Source organism: Phalacrocorax carbo, chromosome 5, assembly GCF_963921805.1.
Source record: "Phalacrocorax carbo chromosome 5, bPhaCar2.1, whole genome shotgun sequence".
Taxonomy (NCBI): domain Eukaryota; kingdom Metazoa; phylum Chordata; class Aves; order Suliformes; family Phalacrocoracidae; genus Phalacrocorax; species Phalacrocorax carbo.
Window position 1 is genome coordinate 70,091,776 of NC_087517.1, and position 23,203 is coordinate 70,114,978.

General features: G+C 66.6%; 4 protein-coding genes across 6 annotated transcripts in view; 3 read left to right on the forward strand and 1 right to left on the reverse strand.

The window, feature by feature from the left end:
* Positions 1–23,203, forward strand: part of TMEM138 (transmembrane protein 138) — an 83,880-nt gene that overhangs the window by 18,756 nt on the left and 41,921 nt on the right. The gene's annotated exons all lie outside the window — the stretch shown is intronic.
* On the forward strand, positions 335–2,370 carry SAXO4 (stabilizer of axonemal microtubules 4). The gene is given in 8 exon segments (XM_064453230.1): positions 335–500; positions 581–689; positions 772–1,016; positions 1,279–1,549; positions 1,667–1,842; positions 1,844–2,061; positions 2,063–2,096; positions 2,153–2,370. Coding segments are annotated over 8 exon segments (1,437 nt in total).
* Positions 3,204–4,223, forward strand: LRRC10B (leucine rich repeat containing 10B). The gene has a single exon (XM_064453054.1). It carries the CDS (start codon positions 3,204–3,206, stop codon positions 4,071–4,073), a length of 870 nt encoding a protein of 289 aa, XP_064309124.1. The 3' UTR covers positions 4,074–4,223.
* Positions 7,524–23,203, reverse strand: part of SYT7 (synaptotagmin 7) — a 33,601-nt gene continuing 17,921 nt past the window's right edge. Inside the window, exons 5-13 of one of the 3 annotated variants that reach the window (XM_064453017.1) lie at positions 22,705–22,920; positions 19,299–19,667; positions 17,314–17,439; positions 14,276–14,411; positions 13,492–13,762; positions 12,904–13,073; positions 12,293–12,407; positions 12,011–12,210; positions 7,524–10,690 (exon numbers count right to left, since the gene is read on the reverse strand). In XM_064453017.1, the coding sequence (XP_064309087.1) occupies positions 10,586–10,690; positions 12,011–12,210; positions 12,293–12,407; positions 12,904–13,073; positions 13,492–13,762; positions 14,276–14,411; positions 17,314–17,439; positions 19,299–19,667; positions 22,705–22,920 (1,708 nt within the window). In that variant the 3' untranslated portion in view covers positions 7,524–10,585. The remainder of the gene's footprint in view (positions 10,691–12,010; positions 12,211–12,292; positions 12,408–12,903; positions 13,074–13,491; positions 13,763–14,275; positions 14,412–17,313; positions 17,440–19,298; positions 19,668–22,704; positions 22,921–23,203) is intronic. The other 2 variants (XM_064453018.1, XM_064453020.1) reach the window with 2 other exon arrangements.

A 23,203-nucleotide genomic window follows, 5' to 3' on the forward strand; every position in this document is an offset into this window, starting at 1 on the left:
AAACAGCGGCAATCCGATCTCGCTCCGGCACGTGCCAGCTCACCGTCGCCTCCAAATCCTACCTGTCCCTTTGAAATCCTTTTTCTGGGGACCCTGGGGAGGTGGCCCCACACCTGAGGGGCTGCAGCCCCCTCTGCTAGGGGGTTGGAGGGGGGCATCCGGCTCCCTGGTGCCCTCTGCGGGGTGTCCCACCGGTCCCCAGGCAGTGGTGACGGTCACCGCTCTTGGGAGTTACCGGGAGACGGCGTCCCCATCCCAACGTCCCTTCCGCTGGGACATTCCGCAGCCACCCGGCCTCGGGCCAGGCAGGGAGCTGCTCTGGAAGAGCCTTACCATGGCGGCTGCCTGTCTGTTTGTCTGTCCCCGTGCTAAGCTGCGGTCCCTGCCACGGGGCTCACCCGCCGCCGGCCTTGGCACCGGCTCCCCCACAGCGAAGGCACGCACCGGGGGAAGCGCCGACCTCATGAACTTCTACGCCACGAGCTACGCGGTGGCCTATGGTAGGGGGTCCCGAAGGCCTCCCTGAAGACGCGGGGGGCTCATTCCCAGGGCTGAGCCCCCTCTCCCCACTGTCACCCAGGCCAGCTGCGTTTCCGTCCCCGCCTCGGCCACCACGGTGGCACCGGCTACGTGTCCAACAACCACTCAGCCGTCTCCTGGCTGCTTTGCCCGCGTGGCGCAGCAGCAGGGTGGGTACCCCTGATGTGGGGGTGGGCGAGGGGGCAAGTTTTGGGGCTGCTGTGTCACAGCCACGGTGGCCTTGTGCCGCAGGCGCTGCCATGACACCGCCACGTCCACCAGCGCTGAGCACTTCAAGCCCTTCTGGCTCCCCGATGGCCGGAGCCTCCTGCCCCGGCACGTCCACCGGCCGGAGAGCAGGTACCTCCATGGGTGCCCCCTCTCCTGCCTCCGCACCAGGGCAGTGAGTCCCCAGCACACGCAGCTTTTCCAGGGTCCCCCCAAAGCATCTGGGGAGCACGGCACCGAGAGCCGCCACGCTGGTCCTGCCCAGGCAGGTATGGTTTTGGGGGGGAGGGGGAGAGGGTCGGTGGTCCCGGGGCCAGCTCCATCCCCAGGAGCTTCTGGGGCTGTTGGTGGTCCCAGGGCCACCTCCAACCCCAGTGGGTTCTGGGGTATTGGGCATCCAGGAGCCAACCTTGACCCCGGGAGGTTTTTGGGGCCCCCAGCCCTGTGTCACCCATCCACATAGAGGGACAGGCAGGGTCCCCAGGCCATGATGCCAGGTAATGCTGTGGCTGGCTGCCGGGCCGAGCCCAGGCTGGGCTGGGGACAGGGTTGGGGACAGCGGGACTCCCTCCCTGCCCCGTCTGCTCCCTGCAGACGTCCTGCAGAAGATGACCGTCGGCACCAAGGAGCAGTCAGGCTTCACCAGGGCCACCCCGAGGAGAGACGGCATCCTGCCAGCCCTGCTGGGCCAGCCCGTGAGGCCCAGCCCCACCAGGTCCCCTGTCCCTCGCCAGCCCCTCACCCCCTCTGCACCCCAAGGGACACTTTTTCTCTCCCGCAGCTCGGCGTTAGCATCGCCACAGTAGATTACCCACCCTCTGTGCACAGCCACGTAAGCGAGGCGAGGGGAGGGGGGGCAGCAACACAAGACCCCCAGCAGGCAGGACTGGGGTGTGGGCAGGGGACACGTGTGTCCCAGCCGCCCCATGTCCATCCTCTGGCAGGGCAGCGAGACGCTCCCGGTGCTGCAGGCAGGCTCCGAGAGAGGCAGGGGGTTCAGCCGGGAGGTGCCAGGCTGCCTGGGCATGGGGGTGAGCAAGACCCCATCCCACTGCCTGTCCCCATGTGCCCTCCCCATCCTCACCTGCTGGTCCCTATGCAGGGCTTGCCCGTGGTGGACCACCCCCTCCCACTCGTTTCCCAAGGGCTGCACACACCCCAAGTGACCCAGGCCAGCCTGCTGGGACAGCGGGGTGCAGGCAGGAAGGTGGGTACAGGCATGACCCTGTCCTCATCCCCATCGGACCGTGCACCCAACCCCCCTCCACCCCGCAGGAGCCGTCAGGGTCCATCGCTAACCATGGCCCGTATGTGACCCCCCCACTCAACCCTGTCCCCCACAGCACCGGGTGAGTTTGGGGTCACCCTGAGGGGCGGGAGCTTGCAGCCCCCGGGGAACCTCCAGCCTCACCTCCCCATCCCGCCTGGGTTTTCCAGCCTGGCGTTCGGCGGGATCCGACCTGGATGGCGAGACCCACGGGGGACATCCAGCCCCAGCGTCCCAGCGGCTTCGGCACCAACAACTGCCCCACAGGGTTGGGGGAGACGCTCAGCCACCCCACCGAGCTGGGGGAATCATTGGCCACCCCCCGGCATAGCCTCCCCCAGGGTGGCCTGAGATAGTGCTCTGGGACCCCGGGGGTCCCAGCGTCAGTGGTACCCTCAGCTTCTTTGGGGGACCCCCCCCCCACCCAGGTCCCTGGGAGCACATGGAGAAATAAATACCCAGAACAGGCTTCCTGGGCACGGTGCCGTTGTCACCCCTGGCTTCCCCAAGACCCCGCGTTTTTTGGGGGGCTGCGTGCACCCTGAAGGCTGGCAGGAGAATTGGGGAGGGGGGCGGGCTGGGGGGTGCTGCCTAGCCGGCAGCCGCTGGAGGGCTGTACGAGCCCGGCTTTCCGACGCCGGCTTTGGGATGACACAGCTGATTGCGGCAGGGAAAAAAAAACCCAGGCAGGGCTGGTTTGGGTGGGCAGTGGGAGGAGGAGGAGGAGGAGGAGGAGGAAGGAGACCCCAACCTGCCCTGTGCGACCCAGCCGCATGGGCAGCCATGGCATGGGAGGGGGAGTGTGTCGGGGGGGGAGGTGTCCATCCAAGCCCTCCCTGACCACGGGGTGCACAACCAGGGTTTGTGGGGTGTTAAAGGGGGTTGGGGAGGAGTGGCTGGGTGGGGAGGAGGGGAGGGGCAGGCCTGCAGCTGCTCCTTGGGGGTTCCAGGGGATGGGGGTGTCCGCAGAGGGACCCCCACCCACCCCCCCCAGCACCTGGGGTGGTGCTGACCCAGGTTGCCAGAGCGCTGGGCAGGGCAAGAAAAGTGTAAGGGTGTGGCAGGGTGTGGCAGGGTGTGGCACAGGCAGGGCCAGAGGGGTGTGGCAGCCCGGTGTGGGGTGGCAATGCCCCACCCCTGCGCTCCCATTGGCTGCAGCAGGTTGCCATGGCAGCATCACGGCCCGGTGATGGGGAGCGGTGGCTCGGCGGGGCGCGGGGCGCGGCGGGCGGTGGCCGAGGGTCCGGAGGGCAGCGAGCAGCACCTGGAGGTGCGGGGAGGGCAGGTACCGGCATCCCTCTGGGCTCAGCGGGGGCTGAGGAAGCTCTACCTGAGCGGTGTCGGGCTGCGGGAGCTACCGGATGAGCTGGCGGCTCTGTGGCACCTCCGCACCTTGGCCCTGGACGGCAACGAGCTGCTGGAGGTGCCCGATGCCCTGTGCCACCTGCCCCGCCTGGCGCACCTCTACCTGGGCCGCAACGGGCTGCAGGGGCTGCCGCCCGCCTTCGCCCGCCTGCAGAGCCTGCGCTGCCTCTGGCTGGAGGGCAATTTCCTCGCCCGCTTCCCCCCAGCCCTCCTGCGCCTGCCCGACCTCCGCAGCCTCCAGCTGGGCGACAACCGCCTGGCCCGCCTGCCCGCCGGGCTGCCCCGCATGGCCGGGCTGCGGGGGCTCTGGCTCTACGGGAACCGCTTTGAGGAATTCCCCCCTGCCCTGCTGCGCATGGTCCACCTCCGCGTCCTCGACCTGGACCGCAACTGCATCGCCCGCTTCCCCGACCTGACCTCCCTCTCCGCCCTGCGCCTCCTCTCCTACGACCACAACCCCGTCCGGCAGCTGCCCCGCGTCGGGGACGCCGTCCGGCTGGTGGGCGAAGGGGCGCAGGAGTTCATGGAGGCGCGGCGGGAGCGCCTGCAGACCCTCCAGCAGCAGCAGCAGGAGGAGGAGGAGGAAGAGGAAGGAATCAAGGGCCCACCGGTGGTCCCTGGGAATGGCTCTCCCCTGCTGGAGAATGGAAAGGGCAGCTTTGCAGCCCTGCCAGGCTCGCCGGGGGAAACATGAGCCACCGCGCTGTAGCCAGACACCCACAGGGATGCGCTGCGGGGGGATGGGGAGCCTCCACCGCGCTCCCAAGGACCACCATCTCCCAGCTAGGGCTGGGGAAGAAGGAAGTTCATGGCCTCCACATGAAGGAAAACACAGTCTGAGGACCAGCATCTCCCAGCTGGGTCAGCAAACAGCTTCTGCCTGGACCTGCAGCGCTCGTGGGTCACCGTCAGGATCCACAAGCCCACCTTAGAGCATCCCACGTAACCATAAGGTGCCTTGGATGGAGGAAATGGCCCTCTGCCGTGATGGGTGACCCCACAGACCCCCGCTTGCCTGCTGGGCAGGCCCCCGGTGGGCAGCACGACGCTGCTGAGAGCCAGACACCCCCACAAGCACAGGGACCTTCCAACCATGTGCTGCAGCTGCCCAACCACCTCCACGCGCATCCTTTGCTCCTGGCTCCGTGGGGGGCGGCGGGACAGGAAAAAGCAACGCTGTTTGCATCCATTCCGCACGGACCCCGTCACCCTGAAGAGCAGCAAGGTTTGAGAGCAAATGCACAGATCCCTTCTCACCCCTGAGATCCCCCATCCTGCTCTTGGAATTGGGCCGGGGGAGAGAAATTTATCCGTCAGGCTCCTCCCAGCTGTCAGGTTTGGAAAGGAGCTGATGGAAACCCGACTTGGGCACAAGCGCTGCCCATCTCAAGCCTGGAAAGGGTTTTGCCTCTGTATGGCAAGAGGAGCTCCAGCTCTGCCTCTGTCTGCCCCAAAACGGGCACCAAAGCCAGGGCTGCCGCCTTGTCCTTCCTCTTCCCTTCCCTGAGCTCTATTTGCACCAAACTCAAGCAATAAAAAGCACAAGAAAACCTGGTGTGAGTAAAGTGATGGCATCTGTTCTCCGTGGGGGAGGCTGAGGCAGGGAAAGGGGCTGTTTGGGAGCTGCTGGGACCACGGTGACACATCCTGGTGCAAGACCACCAGCTCCTCTTATTTTTAACATCGCAGGGAGTCCTGTTTTCGTCCGCCTGTCTCGGAGCCGTGCTCCCACTCTCCCCCCAGCCATCGTGGTGCGGCAGGGGAGCTCGGCCGCGCTGGCACCGAACGCTCCCTCCGAGGGCTGGGGCTTGCTGGAGGTTTCAGACCGCGCATCCGCTTTTAATTGCGAGGGGTTTGGGTTTGGTGGCTGGGTGGCAGCCAGCGCTCCCGCCACATCCTCTCCCGTGCTCGCAGGGTGGATGCCACCCGGCTTTTCCCCACCCCCCCGCCGCTCTGCAGCGGGAACCGCGGCTGTTTTAGAATTGGTGGAGCATCCTCATCTGCAGGATGCACAGGGCACGTCCGCGCCAGCCCCTCCAGCAGCGGGGATGATGAAGCCCCCACATTTCCAGCAGTAACGAGGCCCCATTTCCATTCTTACTTGTGGATGGTGGATTTGGGGCTTGGCAGGAGCTCAGCCCACTCTTCCCCCTCACGTTCAGGTCTGCCCGTGGGGGGACAGGTACGGGCTGTCGGTCCCTCTTGCCACCCAGGCAGCCTTCACCGTTGTGGCTTGTGGCAGGCAGAGCATCCTGGCGTGGGGCACCCCTGGCACCCAGCCCCACGTGTAGCAGCCTGGGGTGCTGAGTGTGGCAGCGGGTGGCTCCCAGCCCCCAGGGGTGCACAGGGATCATGCCCTGGGTCTGGGGGGGCCGCTGCTTTGCCTGGGGAGAGCACGCTGCTAATTAGCAGGTAATTATCCATCGCCCCGTGCGGTGCTGGCCCTGGCAGAGAACTGCAGGACTCCAAGCCCCAGCTACAAGCAAGATGTCCTTTTCTGCCTGGCACAACCCATCTGCTGCCACCAGCTCCCTGCAGACCCCTGCCAGCCTGTCTGCGTTCGGCAGGGCGCGGGGTGATGGTGGCCCTGGGTGCCACCAGCCTGTCCCGGCAGCAGGAGCTGGATCCAGCAGCTCTGACACCTGGGGAGGGGGCTCCCTGCCTCCCCGCAGCCTTTTCCCACCGCCCCAGCCTTTCGCAGCCCTGGCTGGGGAGGAGCTGGGTCGGGGGGACCAGGTACCGCGTTGACGCGGCACCGGTGGCACTCGGCGCAGCGACACGAGGGCCGGGAGCTGCCGCAGTCAGCGGAAACCTCACACGTTTCTGCTACGCGCAAGTATTTTGGGGACGCTGGCATCGTCGAGCCCCAGCACCCGGCGAGGCGTGTGCGCAGTGCATCATCCATACGTCTGTCTCTATATATATCCCTGCCTACTCTCCCATCCCTGCGTACAACGGTTTGTGGCCCCGCCGCAGCTGGGATCACGCTGCTATTTCCATCTGCTCCCGCTGGCTGCGGACACAAAGGAGCTTGGGGATCGCTGCTGCTCGGGCTGGCTCCGTGCAACAGGAGCACCAGGATTGCTGCGCGGGGGCCAAGTGTATTTTCTTTTTGCTGTGTTCAAAGATGTAGGATGATAAAATAAACCTGGCTCTGGCGTAACGCAGCCCGGACAGCAGCCAGGCTCAGTGCCATTGGTGGCTTGTTGCTGCCAAAATCGCCAGGTTTGGCTCAGCTGGACAGAAACCAGAGCCGGATGGGGTGCAAGCAGTAGCAACCTGACCTCCACCAGGGCACAGGAGCTGGCCAGGGGACAGCCTTGTCCCCTTCTGTCCCCCACTGCCGCTGGCCACCTACAACACCGTGTCCCAGCCCCTGGAAGGCAGATGTGGAGGGATGCTATCCCGGGCACAGAGGACACAGCTCTCCTGCCATCCCCGCGTTTGGAGTTTCTTTTATTTATTCAAGACCAGTGTTCACTGAATTATTTAACACAGCCATTGGAGCCTCCGCGGTGCCAGCCAGCACCCCAGGCAGCCATGTGCCTCCCGCTTCGCCAACAGGCATCTGCCCAGGACGTGGTCCCCCACCTCTGCCCCACAGCCATATTCTGGTCCCTACCTGGCACGTCACCCCCCCAGGGACCCAGCCCAAACCCACCAGCACCCCCTTACCAGCAGGGACGGGCACTCACCCTTCTGGTCCTGTTGCTGCCCACGGGGACCCACTGGCTGCGTCACCCGGCTCAGCGCAGGCTGGGGCTGTCAGATTGTCCCCTGGGGCTGGGGGACCCCAAAGTCCCCACTGGGACCCCAAGCCAGGCAGGCTCCTGCACCGCTCCTCGAAACCACCTCCCAGCACAGCCACCGCTTACTTCGAGCCACCCCACCTTGAGAAAGAGCTGCTGGCTGGGGCTGCTCTTAATGAACCCTCATTAAATGCCCTCGTTAGCAGGCCCAACCCTGCAGCACTTGCAGGTCGGCCAGGTGGCTCTCATTGTCCCCTCCCTCCGCAGGGACCCTTCAGATTGTGTCCTCCCTTCCCAGCATGTACCCCCCTTCTCCAGGGGTTCCTTGAGCATGGCCTGTCCCATCCCTTGTGCCTGCAGCAGGGGGGTGCTCGGTGCTGGGGGGGGGGTGCGTGGTGCTGGGGGGGATGCTCAGCCAGGTGCGGGTGACACTGTGACCCCAGTCCCCACTCCGACCAGCGCTCGCTGCTGGGGGACCGCAGGATCCGTCCCCCCGAGCCCAGAGAGGAGGCACACTGGCAGTTACTGACTGTCCTTTATTACTGAGAGCAGGGGCGGCCTCCAGAAAACGAGGGGCCCCGCTCCCCAAAAATAGGATTCTGCAAAGAAGGCGCCCCGACCCGCACGCCCCGGCTCTCGCCCCCCAGCCTCCCCACGGTGCCAGCCCCGGCCTCTGCCGCCGTTATTAGGAAAGGGGGGCAGCCGGCCACGGCCACCGCCACGCAGCAAAGCCACGGCAGCGGGGTGGCGTCGCCAGCCGGGCATCCCTTTGCTCCAGCCGCTCGTCAGCCGGTCTGGGCTTTTGTCTTTTTTTTTTTTGTTAGTCTTTTTTTCTTTTTTTTTTTTCTTTTTTTCCTTTTTTTTTTTTTTTTTCCTGTTTTTCTGTATTTTACACACCAGTTGGATGTTACCGTCACATGAAGAAGAGAGATACCTGAACAAGATAACGGCTAAGAGCTCTAGAGTTAAAAAATGAACACACAAGCCCCAGGGAGCCGACCGCAGACAAGAAATCCTTCCCGGAGGAATGGGGTGTCTGTGGGGCGATGGGTGGGCACCCACCTTGGCACAGCCCCACCGGCACCTGGGCTGCCCACAGGGAGCCCCCGAAGGGCTTGGGGGTGCCCGGCACAGCCCGCTGCGGTGCCTGGCCTTGGGGTGCCCCGGCCCTGCTGCCCCATGACTCCGTCCCCTTCCCCAGGCATGTAAATCTCTTATGTTAAAAAAAGAGAGAATATGATAAAAATACAAATGTCCCTAAAAGCATTATTATTACTGTAGTAGTAGTAGTATGACTTCTCTCCAGATTGTCCAAAATCGTCTAAGAGGGACTGCGGGGGCTGCCAAACCCTTCCTGGCCGCAGCCACGGTCCCCAGGTGGCTTGTCCCCGAGTGGTCCTGGGGCGGCGGCGATATCCCCCTTGGCAGGAGAAGGAGCAAGCAGCCCGGCACCCCAGGGACTTTTGGGGTTCTGGTTCAGGCTCCCCCCTACCCCCCGTGCAATGGAGAAACCCCATGGAGCACCTCGGGGGCTCAGCGGGTGCCCCCCTCCCCAGCAGGGGACAGCCCGTGGCCTCGGTGGCACCTGGGGGGAGGCGCGGTGGCAGCCCACAGTGGGGTGTCAGTGTCCCTCACGGGGGTGCAGGAGGGGCGAAGGGTGGTGGGTGCCACGGGGGCAGCAGAGGGAGCAGGAAGACTGAGGACGAGGGACCCCCAGCCAGGCAGGGTGGCTCCGTGCCGGTGGGCACCCGGCTGCCTTCGGGCTTGCTCTGGGTGTCCCCGCGCCCGTGGGTGGCCGTGCCCTACCTGAGATGGCTGCGAAGGTGGCAGCACCCACCTCTCCCCTCCTCTGGGAGGGCTTGGCTCATGCTCCTCGGTTCAGAGGGAGCTGCGAGGCCGGGGGTTGGTGATGCCCACCCATGCTGGCCAGCCTGGAGGGGCTCTGCTTACCCGGCACAGGGGCCAGCGGGGCACCCCGGGAGCCCCCACAAGGACACGGACACACCGGCCACCGCATCCTCGCCTTGCGCCAGTCCTGGCAGAGCAGCGGGACGCCAAGAGGCACCGGTGTCACCTGCTGGGGACGGGGACGGGCAGGGATGTGTCACATCACACCCAGTGCTCCCGAGGTCCTGCAGGACCCGCTCTGCTGTCCAGCCGTCCCGGCAAGAGGAAGGACCCACGTCCACCGCCGTGAGCCACCGCTGATCCTGCTGGCGCAGGGCAGCGGGGAGGACCCAGAGGATGCAACCCCACTGGGTGACCCCATCTGCCACCCCCCCCAGGAGATGCCCCAGCACCCCGTGGGGCTCCCACGTGGGTCTGTCCCCACTTTGGGGAGCCCCTGTACTGGTAGCCTCAGCTCTGGGGAGCGGGCAGAGGCCCGGCACATCCCGGGGGGAGCCGATAGGGAGCTGCTGGCACCACGGGGATGCTGCTGGCACCGCTCCTGCCAGGCTGGCTGGCCCAGGGAGTGCCACCAGCCCAGGATGGGGACAATGACGCTCTATCCCCTATCCCCCAGGGGCCCCAGGGCTGGGCACAGGGCTCATGGGGGTCCCAGGCCAGCCCTGGTGCCTGGGTCAGCCTGGCTGGAAGAGGATGCTCTGGGGCTCAGCATCCCACAGGGGGCCAACGCCTGGCTCAAAACCAGTCCCCTCCCTGCCCAGCCTTGCGGGGACATGCCTGGGGTGGGGGTAATGGGGGAAAGAGCTGGGCTGGAGGCAGGATGGGGGGGTCCCCATGCTGGAGGGCGAGCCCCAAGACAGGGTTATCGACCCTCAGCTCCCACTGAGCCTGAAAATGGAGGTAAAGCATCAAACCCGGCTGAAGGCAGTGCACAAACAAGCCCGCTTTGGCTAACGAACTGTGTCATGGCTTCCGATCCCAGGAGCCCGCGCCTGGCCCGGGGAAGGGGGCTCCCCTCCCCCCCTGGATGCCCCCACCCCGTGCCAGCCCAGCGGGGCTGGGAGGCTTGGGGAGGGTGGTGGGGACGAGGCAGGGCATGGGGGGCTCCACGGCCCCACTTGGGCGACGCTGACGGCTCGGAGAGGTTTTATTGAGCTGAAAGGGGAGGGGAGGGAGGGACCCCTCTTGCACCCACAGCCTGGCCCCCTGAAATAAGGGGTGAGGCCGGGGAGGGGCAGGGGGGCTCCCAGGGACTGGGGCTGGAAGCACTCACAGAAGTCCTGCCCAGTGGTGGGGATGGGGACGGGGGGGGGTCATCACTTCTGGCACCCTTCTCGGCTGGGGGTCCTGGGTGTCTGCGTGACCTCCCACCCCCCAGCGCCGGGGAGAGGCGAAAGCAGGGGGGCGGGGGTCTCCATCCCCCTCCTACCGCAGGGTCCCCGTGAGCCGGGCCGCCGTCCCGCCGGTCCCTCGGCTCCTCACCGGGAGCCCCTCGGAGGGGTGACGGCGGCTGGGAAGGGGGACCCCCAGCCCTGCTGTCCTGGGGTTCTCAGGCCTTCAGCTGGTGCCACTGTGCCACCGCCTGCCGGGGACGGGCGATCATGTCCTTCCAGTGCTTCACCTCCCCGGGGCCGCTCTTCCAGGACAGGTAGATCTGCGGGCACAGGCAGCCTTTGGACCCCGCAGCTCTGCTCCCAGCCCCTCCAGCCCCATCCCCAGCCGGGGTGCTGCCACCTTCACCCCCAACCTCCCTCCCCGCTCCCTGGGCACATGCCACCGGTCGCGGGCACCGGCCCCGGGCTCTGCGCAGGGCCGGGCTATTCTTATCCATCAGTTTTCCATATGGTGATGTGGAAAACCATGCGTGCCAGCCCTGCTCGCCGCTGACAGCTCAGGGAGCCCGTGCCGCTTCTTCGGCTAAGCGGATTGCCGCGCCAAAGCGGGGCTCGCTGCTAATTATGCAATCAAAAGTGATTAGCAAGCTGCTGGCCACGGCGGGGCGGCCGGGGCGTGGAGGGCACGCTCCTCTCCTCCGGCTCCGCTGCCGGCAGCACGGCTTTGCTCTCACGCTGCAATGCTCCGGGCAGCTTTAAGGCAAAGCGGAGACATCATGGGCACTGTCTGTGTGTCCGTCTGTCTAGCCCGCTGGCTGGTGTCGGGGTCCGGGTGCAGCCGTGCCCGTGCCGCTGGAGATGTCCCCTCCGGGCTGTGCCCACGCTGGGGACGCCGGCACCTCTGCCCCTCTCCGGCAGTGCCGAGCCGCTGTGGCTGCCCCCTCCCGGGTTTATCCTACTCTACGTGTTTGCTTGATTACAGCGCTGCGCTTGGGGATCATCGACTCTCTGCGGTGAGCGGTAATAACAGAGATTACTGTGCTCGTTTGTCATCGTTACCCTAACGAGCGGAGAGCTGGATGGATTTAACGTAAATCAAATCGAGAGGGGATGAATTCCTCCCTTCCTGTCATCAGGGGGCGGTGCGTAATCCCAGCGTGGGGCTGGGGCCGGGTCGGTGGTGGACGCGAACCCTGGGGACCCCCGGCCGAGCCCCACACCCCATCCCTGCTCTCCCGCAGCTGGCTCCGGCTCTACCTGGTGCCGCAGCACACGGGAGCCATCAGGGACTTCGATTTTTGCCTTGCTATAAATAGACTTTTGGCAGGTTGAAGCTCACCCCGGCACAGGCTGTGCCGCAGCACGCCGTGGCGGGAGGCACAGGGCATTGCCCCGCTGGATGGGGCCATCACATCATCTCCTGACCCATGCCAGGTGAGTTCTTGCCACCACACACCGTGGCCGGGTCCGAAGACGGCCGCAGAAGGCACGAGGGACCCCCACCATGCTCCACCTTCCTCTTCAGCTTGAGATGGCACCGGTTGCCATCAGCCACGGACCTGGGTGTCCCCCAGGTGCCAGCCCTCAGCAGGACACGTTGCCGGGGTCCCTCCACCACGCGCCGATGCCGCGGGACCCACCTTGCCAATGACGTCGTTGCGGCTCAGCCTGTCCTTGTCCATGACGGTGATGACGATGGTCGTCTCTCGCAGCCGCTCTGTGGGGATGTCGAAGGCGAAGGACTCATTGAAGACGGGGTTCAGGCACCGCTTCATGACCACTGTCTTCTTCTTCTCCACCCGCTTGTCCTTGTACATCAGCCACACCTTCACGTAGGGGTCTGGGGAGGGACAGGAGCTGCTCTCAGCCCTGGCTGGGCACCGGGCAGCGATGCCCGGCGTGGCAGGAGCCGGAGCTCGTACCTGATGTGCCCCCGATGTCCATGGCTTTGAGGTTACGCGCTTTGATGATGTTCACCACGATGGAGTTGGCGGAGGGGTTGTAGCACAGCGACAGCAGCAGCTCCCCACGGCTCCCCTGTGGGACCCACATTGGCCCTTAAGTGGGTGCCCCGAAAACACCCGCCCCTTGCCGCGGCACCCTGCCCAAGCCCTGACGGGGCACCCCAAGCCCCTGTGTCCCACCACGGGAGTGAGGTGCTGGGCTGAGACCCCCCGAGACCTGTCCCAGGGGTGGGCTTTGGGGCTGCATGGAAAATCAGGGCAGGAGGAAACGGGGCCATCCCCCACGGGACGTTTTCTGGTCTTGATGGAAGCAGGAGAAAAAGAAAACTTCCGTTTTAGATCTACCTGAAACAGCTTTTTGACGCTAGCCTTAGGCTACTTAGTGCCTTAATATAAAGATAAAGATTTGGGAAGAGAAACCTCTGCATTAGATGTTGAACCTTCTCACAAAGCAGAAAATGTCCCTGTTGGGGTAGCAAGAGGGTGGCCCTGTTGGGACAGCACAGGGACGGGGGTAGCCTCCCCTCAAGGACTGTCCCCAGGGCGAGGGAGGGGGACCAGGGCCTTACGCTGCCATCACTGCATGGCTTCAGGTCCTTCCAGAAGGTCTGCATCTGGGTGAGGTCCACCTTGTTGAGAGGGATGGACACCTCCCCGATGGGGTCGTTGCGGCTGAAACGGTCGTAGTCCAGGACCTGGAGGTACAGCACCCGCTGCACCACCTTCTCGTAGGGGAACCCTGTGCCAGAGACAGAGGAGATGAGGGGCTGCTGCGGCCGTGCCGAGCAGCACCCGGTGTGCTGGTGCTGGTGCCACCCTGCCTTGCCCGTGCTGATGGGGAGGTGTTGCCACCAGGCAGTGGATGGGGAGCAGAGGACGGCATGTGGCTTCAGGCCACCGCGGTGGCTGGTAGCAGATTAATTCCCCTCTGTGCACCCACCCAAGGGTGCCTGCTGCGGGGAGAAGGAGCTTCCTCCATGCCCCCTTCATGGGATGCTAAGCAAACCCCTCCAGCCTGGTGTTGATGGCTTGGCCAGCCCCTCTCATCACCAACGGCCACCACGTTGGCAGCTTGAGCTGAGCCGGTCCAGCCCAGGAGGGAGGACAGAGGGTCCCACAGCCCCTCCGCTCCCACCTGAGTCCACCCTAGCCCCTACCTTCGAAGAGGAAGGTCTCATTCCAGTGCGGGTTGAGGTTCTTCCGCTTCACCTTGGTCTCCAGCTTGTGCTTCTTGTCAGGGAGCAGGTAGATCTTGACAAAGGGGTCGCTGGTGCCGCTGAAGTCCTTGGCTGGCAGCTCCTGCGCCTTCATGATCTTGACGGTCAGGGTGGACTCCTGGAAGTTGTAGCCGACGCTGAACTGGATACGGCCCAGGTTCTCCCGGCTGAGGCCGTCGTGGCCCTCGTCGTCCTCGGAGCCTGGCGAGAGCTGCGGCGGGGGGAGAAGGACGGTGAGCGCAGTGCTGGGGGGCCATCGGGGGACCACCGGCGGGGTCTACACACCCCCGTCCCCGCCGTTTCGGCGCCCCGGCTCGGTTCACGCCAGCACCCGACCCCCAGCCCTGCGGGCTGTCAGGGGGCATCAGCCTCTTTCCGGCTCCCTGCCACCGCCATCGCCTCAGATGGCTCCGGGGAAGGGGGAGTGCCAATGAGCCAAATCCCTCCTGACAGCCCGTCCCTCACAGCTCCGGCACCGCTCCCCTGCGCCGGCCCGGGGGGGACACGGCTGCGTCAGCTCAGCTGAGCCAGGGCTGCACCGGCTGTGGCGCCCGGCTGTGATGGAGACTTGGCAGAGCAGGCTGGGACGTGCCAGGGTGCCTGCGGCACGGGGCGGGCGTGGGGAAGAGCTGGGTGAGGGAGGCTGCAAGGAGACATCTGGGAGATGCCCAGGGTGGGAGGTTGTTTCTGGGGAGCCCATCCCCAGCACAACCCATCCACCCACCATGAGCATCTCACTGGTCAGGGAGTTGACCAGGTCGGAGACGGAGGAGCGCGGCTCTGTCTTGCGGTCGGACTCATCGTGCGGTGGCTGCCCGGGCACCGGTGCCGTGTTCACCGCCTTGCCACCGGCTGGCAACCTGGGGAAAGAGAAGCAGCGCTTTAGAGGAGAGGGGCTGCGGTCGAGACGGCGATGGGCTCCCCCGGACCCCCTCTCCCAGCCGATGCTGCGCCTGGGCTGTGCCAGCCCTCAGTGGAGGCTTCCAGATGTGGGCAGAGCTGGGCTGCAGGGACGCCTGGGGCTGTGTGCCGCCCGCTGCAGCCCGCCAGCCTCCGCGCACAGAGGGGCCCCGGCCGGTGCAGGCAGCTGGTTCTGCCTGTGTTGCCGCCGGGCAGGGCTGGGTGCCAGCCGGTGCCCTGGGACCCGCACCATGCCGCCTGGGAGCACAGCAGCAGGTCCCACGCTGCTCACGTCCCCCAGTCACGTCCTACGCCCGGCGGTCACAGAGCCCACGGTGATGCCAGGGCTACCAGGTCCCCACCAGCACCCGCGGCTCTGGCTGTGCCTCACCCACACGCAGCCCTTCTGCACCCCGGCGCGGGGCTGGGTGCGTAGTCGACCCACGGGTGCTTCGTACTGCGGCGTGGACTCGGTGCTCAGCGCTAACCGCCCCCCTTTCCTTCTGCCATCGAGCCCTCCCCAGTGCCCTGCACCCAGGACCGCTGCCCCGGCTGTCCCTGCACATCCCAGCTCTGACAGCCGGGTCTCGGGGCGGGGGGCCGTGCCGGCGGCTCCCGGCTGGCTGCGGGACGGTGCGCGTGGTGCCGGGGAGGGATCGGCCCGGCGGGACGGTGGGCAGCCCGGGAGCTGCGGCGGGCACAGGGGCAGAGCAGCGATGGGGGTGGGCGGGCACGCGCCGGGGCCACGCTGCCACGATGCACAGGGACAACGGGGGACACAGGCACACGGCAGCAGGGACGAGGCAGCCCTGGGTGGCTCCCACGGTGCAGACAGATCCAAGAGGGAGGGGATGTGCACACAGACAGGCACCCCACGATGCACCCCACGCTCCCACCCACCGCAGCTCCTGCCCGAGCCGAGACACGGTGATAAACCAACAGACGGACCAACAGGACACACACCCCCGGGGCGGGCAGCATGCCGCCGGCACAGCCCCAGTGCCACGGTGGGCTCAGCGGGCAAAAGCCACAACGCATGCCACGAGACACCCACCGACACGCCAAGCACACGCAGACACACGTTGATGGAGACGCAGGGCGGGGACCGTGGGGGCGATGGGGACGGAGGCACACGCAGCGGCACGGGGCGGGCAGCCCTCTCGCACACCCACACACACACGGCTCTCCCGCCCCAGCGGGATGGCACCCCGGGAGGACCGGAGACCCCGAGGTAGCTGGGGAGGCAAAGTCAGGTTAAAAACAGAGCGAAAATGAAGGCGGAAGAGCCGGCGGCGGGGCCTGCTGGGCGAGGAGGTGCCGGTGGAGCCATGGGTGCCGGGGCAGAGGCGCGTGCCGGCGGAGGTCACGGACAGCGAGAGAGAAAGAGCGGGAAAGAGCAAGAGAGAGGAGGAGCAGCGTCGTCCACCACTGGCCTGCCAGGAGGGAAGGGGGAGAGAGGAGTGGGGCGGATGGACGGACGGAGGATGGTTAGTCGCTGGGACAGGAGACACGCCGGGGCGCCGGGCTGGAGCTGCCGGGGACGGGCTGGAAGGAAGAAGCTGAGAAACGGGGATGGAGGAGACGTTTCAAGGCAGAAGAGCGGGCGGTCGGCAGCATCGGGTGGGCAGGCGAGAGCAGAGGGTGCCGGAGCCCATCCCCTCCGCCGGCCCGACCCCCCGCAACCCGCGGGGCCCAAGGGGATGAGGAGCAAGGGGGAGATGGAGGCGGGGAGGCCATGCGTGCACCAGGATGGGTCTTTCGGACCAGCGAGCTGGGGGGAAGCAGGGAGCAGGGTCTTGCTGCGGCACAGCCACCCACCCCCTGTGCCCGGCACCCAGCGTCCCCCGTCCCCTCGCCCGGCACGGGGCAGCCGGCATGGTGTGGCGTGGCGGCCGGTGCTCCCCGCAGGCACCGGCTGCTCAGCGCGACGCCGGGGAGGGGGGTGCTAAAAGATGGAGCGAAACCAAGCCGAGCGGGGTAAAAATAGCCGGTGGGCGAGAACGGTGCCAGTTCATTAACACGCCGAGCACGCGGGGAGGCAGCACCCGCAGGCTTCACACCTCCTCCCCGCTCTGGAGGGGATTAACACCCGCTCCCAGCGGCGCAGGGCCCCTCTGCTCCTGCCAGACCTTGCCGGCGGTCGTGGCTGGGCTCCGGTGCCAGTGACAGATGCGGTGCTGAGCCTTCGGCACCCTGGGAAGGCAGGGAGCAGCCGGAGGCGAGGGTCTGTGCCACGCTGCCGCGCAGCTTGCTTGGCGGAGAAAGCGGGGTAAATGCTTTGCCCCCCCGTCAACCTTGGGGCTGGAGCAAGGGCTGAGCACATGTCGCCGCAGGGGTGTCGCCGCGTCCCCGGGGGAGCTGCCCACCCCGCGCCGGGCTGCTAACGGCCCCGCTGGGCTGGAGGTCGTGGCAGCGCGGTGCAGGAGACATGCGTTGGGATGGGATGCGGCTCAGCTGCCGACGCGGCATTGTCGGGGGGTCCCTGCGAGCCTGACCCCCGCTGCACCCTGTTCTCCCAGCACAGGGGCTCTCCCCCTGCCCTGCACCCCGCTCCCCAGCGTGTGCCCGCCCAGCATGCAGCCAGGGTGGGGGGCCGGCGGTCGGGGATGGCAGGAGAGGAAGGGCAGGGAGGGAGGAGGAAGGGATGGGGGTCCTCTCGGTGCCGCCACTCCGGAGGCAGGACCGCGGGTGCCGGCGGGGGGAAAGCTGCAGACGTCACCGTGCCCGCTGCCTGCTGGGCCACCCTGTGCCGCTCCAACCTTCGCGCTCCACGAGGCCAGCCTCCTCCTCCTCCTCCTCCTCCACCCTGGGTGAGGCCCTCGTCTCCTCCTCCTGCGGGACTGCCCTTGTCCTCGCTCATACCTCTTGTCCCCCTGAGCGTTCGGCTGGTTCGGCTGCGTCCCAGCGGGTTGCAGGTCGGGGATATTGGCAAAGTCATCTTGCTCTGAGAGTCCCAAAACCAGGGATAACACCACCATCCGGCCTTCCCTGCCCAGGCGGCCCCGCAGGCGGCGGGAGAAAGAGAGAAAGAGAGAGGAGAACAGCATCAGGCAGGGAACCGACAGAAGCGGAGGCACCCCGCTGTCCCCCGAAGGCAAGGGGACCCCGGCTCTGCCCGCCGGCCCCTGTGCAGGAGGTGATGTCCGGGATGGGCGCAGAGGGCTGCGGGGAGAAAGGTGCCAGCTCCAGCGAGCCTGGCACATGTGGGTACCGCCGCCACCCCTCTCCTCCAGGTCCAGGCAGGGAGGATGCCAAAGGTCCTGCTGAGGGGGGAGAAGGTGCCCCGAGGGGCTGGGGATGAGGGACAGCATGAAGGGAGCGAGGTCCCAGCATCCTTCCCCAGAGGAGGAGATGGCGGTGCCATGGCCAAGGCTCTTTGCCCTCCTCCAGCGCCGCCGGCGCAGCCTCCCTGGAGCCCATAACCGCATTTACGCCACGGTGCTGGGGAGGCAGGCAGAAGGGTAAACAGAATAAAGAGCAAAAGCAAAGTTAATGGTTTCAGAAAGCAGCGGTGGTAAATGGCAGCGGGTCCTCTATGGGGAAACGGCGCGCTGGCTCGGCACGTCCCGGCTCTGCGGCTGCTCCCCCTCTGCCAATTAAGGCTGGAACCAGCACCGATGCTGGGTAAACAGGGAGGAACGTGACCCTCGGGATGGCTAATGAGCCTCATCTCGGTATCAGGAAGCCAGCAAATGGAGCCGGCGAGGAACCTCTCGGTGGGAGAGGGCAGAGCCGGCACGGTGCTGGGCGGGTAGAGCCGAGGGGGTCACCCACCTGCTGGTGGTGAGGAGAGGGCTCATGGCTGGTGACGGAGCTGGGAGGAGACCCCCAGGCAGGACTGCAGGCAGCGACCCCAGGGTGCCTTTTCCTGCCCAGAGGAAGGTTCAACCCTCTCTTTCGAGCTGCCTGTGCAGGCAGGAGCAGGGTGGGCAGCTGAATTCCTGTCTCCCAGGGCCTTTCCCACATAACCCTGATGCAGAAGGTGCTGTGCTGACCCGCGCAAGGGCAGGATCAGCCCTGTCCCCTCCCCCCTAAGCCCTACCAGCCTGTGGGAAGCACAGCTGGGACCCGAGCATCTGCTCTCCTGGGGTGCCAGGGGGCAAATGGAGGCCGGGGGGGAGAAGGAGGACCCTGGGGAGGAGGGAAGCGGGGGGGGACCGGCTCTGCAGAGGAGTGACAATGTCATGTGCCAAGATACGGCAGCAGCTCGGGACTCAGATTAGTCCTCGATGTTTGAGGTTTGAAACCCAGTGCTGATACAGGAGATAGGGTTAAGCCAGATTAAAGATCACAGCTCCGGCAGCTCTGAGCGGGCTGCCTCTGCCCACTCTCAGCCTGGGCGGAAGGCAGCCTGACAGGCAGCGATATCGGGGCCGAACAGACAGTCACCCCTGCACGGGAGCCGCTGCCGGCATGGCTGCCCCCCCTCCCCTCCTTGGAGCAATGTCACTCCATGCCGGCGGCTGTTCGGCAAGCTGGAGCATCCCTGTGCCCCCTGGGGACTGCAGGGGACCTCAGCACCTGCACCGCCGGCGACGCAGCGGGCGATCCGCAGCAAAGCCACGGGGCAAAGAGAGCTGGGGGAGCGCGTGAGACCCTTCCCCGAACCCCTGGGCTGCGGGAGCTGCCCCTATCCCCCAGGATGGGGCTGGAGGGGACCTGCCCCTTCCCGCTGGCAGCATGTCCCCGAGGTGGTGCGAGGAGGGCGGCTGTGCTGGGGTGAGCGATGGAGGGAGCGGAGAGTGCAAAGGAGAGAGCAGAGGACAGAGCAATGGAGAGAGCGGAGGAGAGCACAACGGAAAGAGCAGAGAGAGCAACGGAGAGAGCGGAGGAGAGCGCACACTTACAGAAAGGACTTCATGTCCAAGCCGCGGTTGCGGATTTGCCCCACCACGTGGTCCCAGCTGCCGGGATTGGAGCGGCTCCGGCCGCCAGCCGTCCGATGCTTGGAGCCGGCGGCGATGCCCTGGCGCGCCTGGCCGCCGCGGGAGCCCCGGGGGTTGCCGGCGCCGGCGGAGGAGCCGCTGTGGGCCTGGAGGTGGCCCAGGCTCTGGCTGGTGGTGGGCTGGCTGTGGTTGGCGCGCTGGTGCTGGCTGAGGGGCTGCTGCAGACTTTGCTGGCGCATGAGCGTGCGGGGCCTCTGGCATTTGGGGTCGCCTGCTGAGGTGGGGATATACTCAAGGGTAGTGGCTGTGGACAAGGTGGAGTCCTCGAAACTTAGGGAGAGGAAGGGCAGAGGAGAGGAGAGAAAGGAGAAGAAGGTGAAGGGGCAAAATTGGAGGAAGGAAAAGAAGAGAGTTAGAGAGAAGATGCCCCAGCGCAGGGAGCGCTCCGGCAGGGGCCAGCGGATGCAGCGACCGGTTCCTCTGCCTCTCGGCCCTGGCTTGGCCTCGCCGGTGGCACGGGGCTCTCGCGCCGCCACCATCTCGCCCGGGCGCCGTCCTGGGCTTGCCGGCGGGGGCTCGGCCGCAGCACCGCAGCACGCGGCCGGCTGGGTGCCCTCCCGCTCCCGCAGCTGCCGCGCAGCCGGCGCCTTCCCAGCACGCCGGCCGACCTCGTCTGCGAGCTAATTAGGCTGCTGCATGAAGGCGAATCCCGCGGCGCCCGCTCACGTGCTGCCAGCCAGCCCGCCCCGTCCCCGTCCCTCCCAGCCCAGCACCCAGCCGCCAGCACCCTCACTGCCGGGTCTCAGCATCCCGTCTTGAGGGACCACGCTGGCTGAGGGCACTCCCGCAGCGATGGGGTGGCCGAGACCCCCGCGGCCATGGCATGCCAGCAAGCCGGGTGTCCCCGGGGCCAAGCCAGGCTGCCAGCGGAGGGGGACCCCACTGGGGTGGGAGTCCGGCCGCCGCTCCCAGCACCCTGATCACGGCGTGGGAAGCGGTGCGGACGTGGCCCCAGCGGGATGGGGAGCACGGAGAAGCCCAGCATGGATGGGCTTCATCTGGCCGGTGGAGAGGGAAGAGCAGGCAAGAGGCCGGCGGGGGAAGCGGCGGTGCCCATCACTGGCCATGCAGCCGGCCCCGCGCCGGGGCGGCAGCACATGCATGGCACGGCCCATGCAGCTGGGCAGGAGCCCCAGGCTCGGCGCTGATGCCCGTGGCAGCCTCCAAAGCTGTGAGACCAGGGGGTCCAGCCAGCATGGAAAAAGCCCTTGGGGGTCCTCAATGCACATTGAGGCAGGGGGCCCACCGGGACCACCGCCCCGCCTGGCACCGGAGAGTCGCCTTCAGCAGCGGCCACCGACCTTACCCCGGTCCCTGCGCTGCCCGGGGCCGGTCAGGGTGCCGGCTGAGACCGCGTGCCGAAGCTGTGCCGTCGTGCATTGCCAGCAGCGGGGGACAGAGAGGGAGGGGGGAAGGATAAATAGCTTAAAAAAATAAAAAGAGAGAGAGGTGAAGAAAGAGCGGAAGGTGAGAGAAAGACAGAGAGGAGGGAGGGAAGTTGAGAGGAGCGGAGAGCTGGGACGGATCCAGCCCCACGGCCGAGGCACTGTCCGGGCGCTGCGCTGCACATCCCCGCCCCCGCCCCGCGCCTGCCGCCGACCTCCTTTCGCTTTCCTATCAAATCCTAAATTAGTTCAGTTTACAACCTCTCAGTCACAGGAAACTAAATCTGGCTCCTCTCGGCCCGGCGCCAGCTGGAGGCGCGAGCTCCTGCCAGCACCGTGCCAGGCGGCAGCACACCCTACCTGCACCCGGCCTGTGCCCACCCCGGTGCCCCCCGATACCAGGGGAGGGGTACAGAAGCCGGACCCCCAGCATGGCCCCCCATAAACACCCCCAAACCGGAAGCCTCCGCGCAAAAGAGATGCTGAAAGGCAGGATGCTTCGCCGGCGGCTTCCTCATCCCCTTAACTCTGCCCTCACCGGCTGCGCCAGCCCAGCGCGCCATGACGGATGTCCGCCTGTCCGTCTGTCCATCTCCCAGCCCCTCTGGGCTCTGGAGCTACCAGCCAGGACAGCAGAGCCCGTCCCCGCGCCGGCACTGGCCCAGCCGGCGCGGCACGGCTGTGAGTCAGCGGGAGCGGAGGTGCCGAGCGGCGCGCGGGCACGCGCCCGCGGCTCTTGGCACGGCAGCTGCGCGATGCCTTTTCTTAGCCGGCCTTCGCACATCCCGCCAGAGGAAGGCGGGCTCCCAGCGGGACTCGCATCTCTGCTGAGACTGGGTACGGCTGAAGGCTGCGCAGCTCCCCCTCTTCCTCGCCTCTCCCTCTCGCCTCCCAGCAGCCAAGCTGGAGCGCACCAGCATCGTGCCAAACAGGCGGCTGTGGCCCCAAATGAGGGGGACACCAATCTTTGGAGCTCCAGGAGGCACTTGGGATTTGTCCAAGGTAGCAGGACTGGCCTTTCCCTTTTGAAAGGGTTTTCTCCCTGCCGACAAGGCTGGAAGAAGCAGCGGGGACGAGGCGCGCCAGCCCTGGGAAGCACCTTTGCCATTGCCACCGACCTCTCCGAGGATGCCAGGGCCACCGCCAGGACCCGCTGGCTACTCAGCCGTGGCTGCCACGCAATCGGAGACTGCTGCACCCCAGCACAGGGAACCGGAACGGAGATCAGAAACACAGGACGGAGCCCACAGCCAGATAAATCACCGCCATCTCCCCCAGCAGAGCTACAGTCGCTGCCAGCAGCCAAGGGTCTCGCCGAGACCCCCACCCAGCCTGCCCGGGCCACGAGCCCCGCAGAACCTGCCAAAACGCTGGTTTTCCCCTAAATCTGATAAACCACTGACCTTCCCCAACTCTCCCCCAGCACTGGGTGATAGAGCCGCATGTGAGATGCCGGCGCCGGGTCTCGGGGCTGTGCCATGGGTCAGGGAAGCACCACGGAGGGAAGAGGCTGGCGATGCCACGCACGATCCCTGATGGCTGCATCCCAGGGACGGGGACACGGGAGAGCAGCTCCTGCCTTTGGACCATCACCGAGACAGTGCCCCCCTACCCCGGGGAGCCTCACTGGGGACGCCGAGCTGCTTCCCACCGGCATCGGGCAAAAACCACTCCTGGTGCTGGAAATGTGACGGGGGCTGGGGATTGAGCCCCGCAGCCCCCTCCTCTGCTCGCCCCGCACCAAAACACTGCCGGGGGCCCGGGCAGCCCCTCGCCTCCCTCGGCGCGGTGGGCCGGGGGATCTCGTGGTGACCCCCGTCCAAGCGCAGCTGGCAGAGGGGAGCGGGCACCTGGGCACGCTGGCAGTGGTGGGGGGGGGGTCCGTGCCGGGGCGCCGTGCCGGACCGTGCGTGCTCACTCACTTGGACAGGCTGAGCTTCCCTGCGGCCAAGTGGCTCTGCACCGTGTGCCAGCGGCCTCGCGCCGCCTTCCCCGCGCCGGGCTCGCTGTGGGCAGAGACGCTGCTCCTCATGCCGTCCTCGCCGAGCCGCTGCTTCTCCCCGGGGCGGCCGTCGCGATCCCCCGCCAACCCCGCGGCGGCCGACGCCGTCAGCTTGGCCCCTGATAACAGAGAGCCACTGGGCCGGGCCGGCGGCCGGACCCCCCCAGACAGACACGAAGAGAGCCGGACGGACAGACGGACGGACGTGGAGGGGGAGCCGTTTGATAGGGGTGGGGGGTACGAGGGGAGGGGGAGAGAGCCAGAGGGGGACAGACAGACAAGAGACGGACAGACAGACAGAGAGAGAAAGAGAGACATCAGCACTGCAAAAGAAAAGGGGTCCTGGCCGGGGGTTGCGCGGGGGCCTCGGCAAAACCATCGAAAACAAAGGGGGGGAGGAGGGCGAGGGTCAGGGCGGG

Coding starts and splice junctions, on each gene's coding strand:
- LRRC10B (XM_064453054.1), top strand. CDS start 3,204: ATGGGGAGCGGTGGCTCGGCGGGGCGCGGGGCGCGGCGGGCGGTGGCC.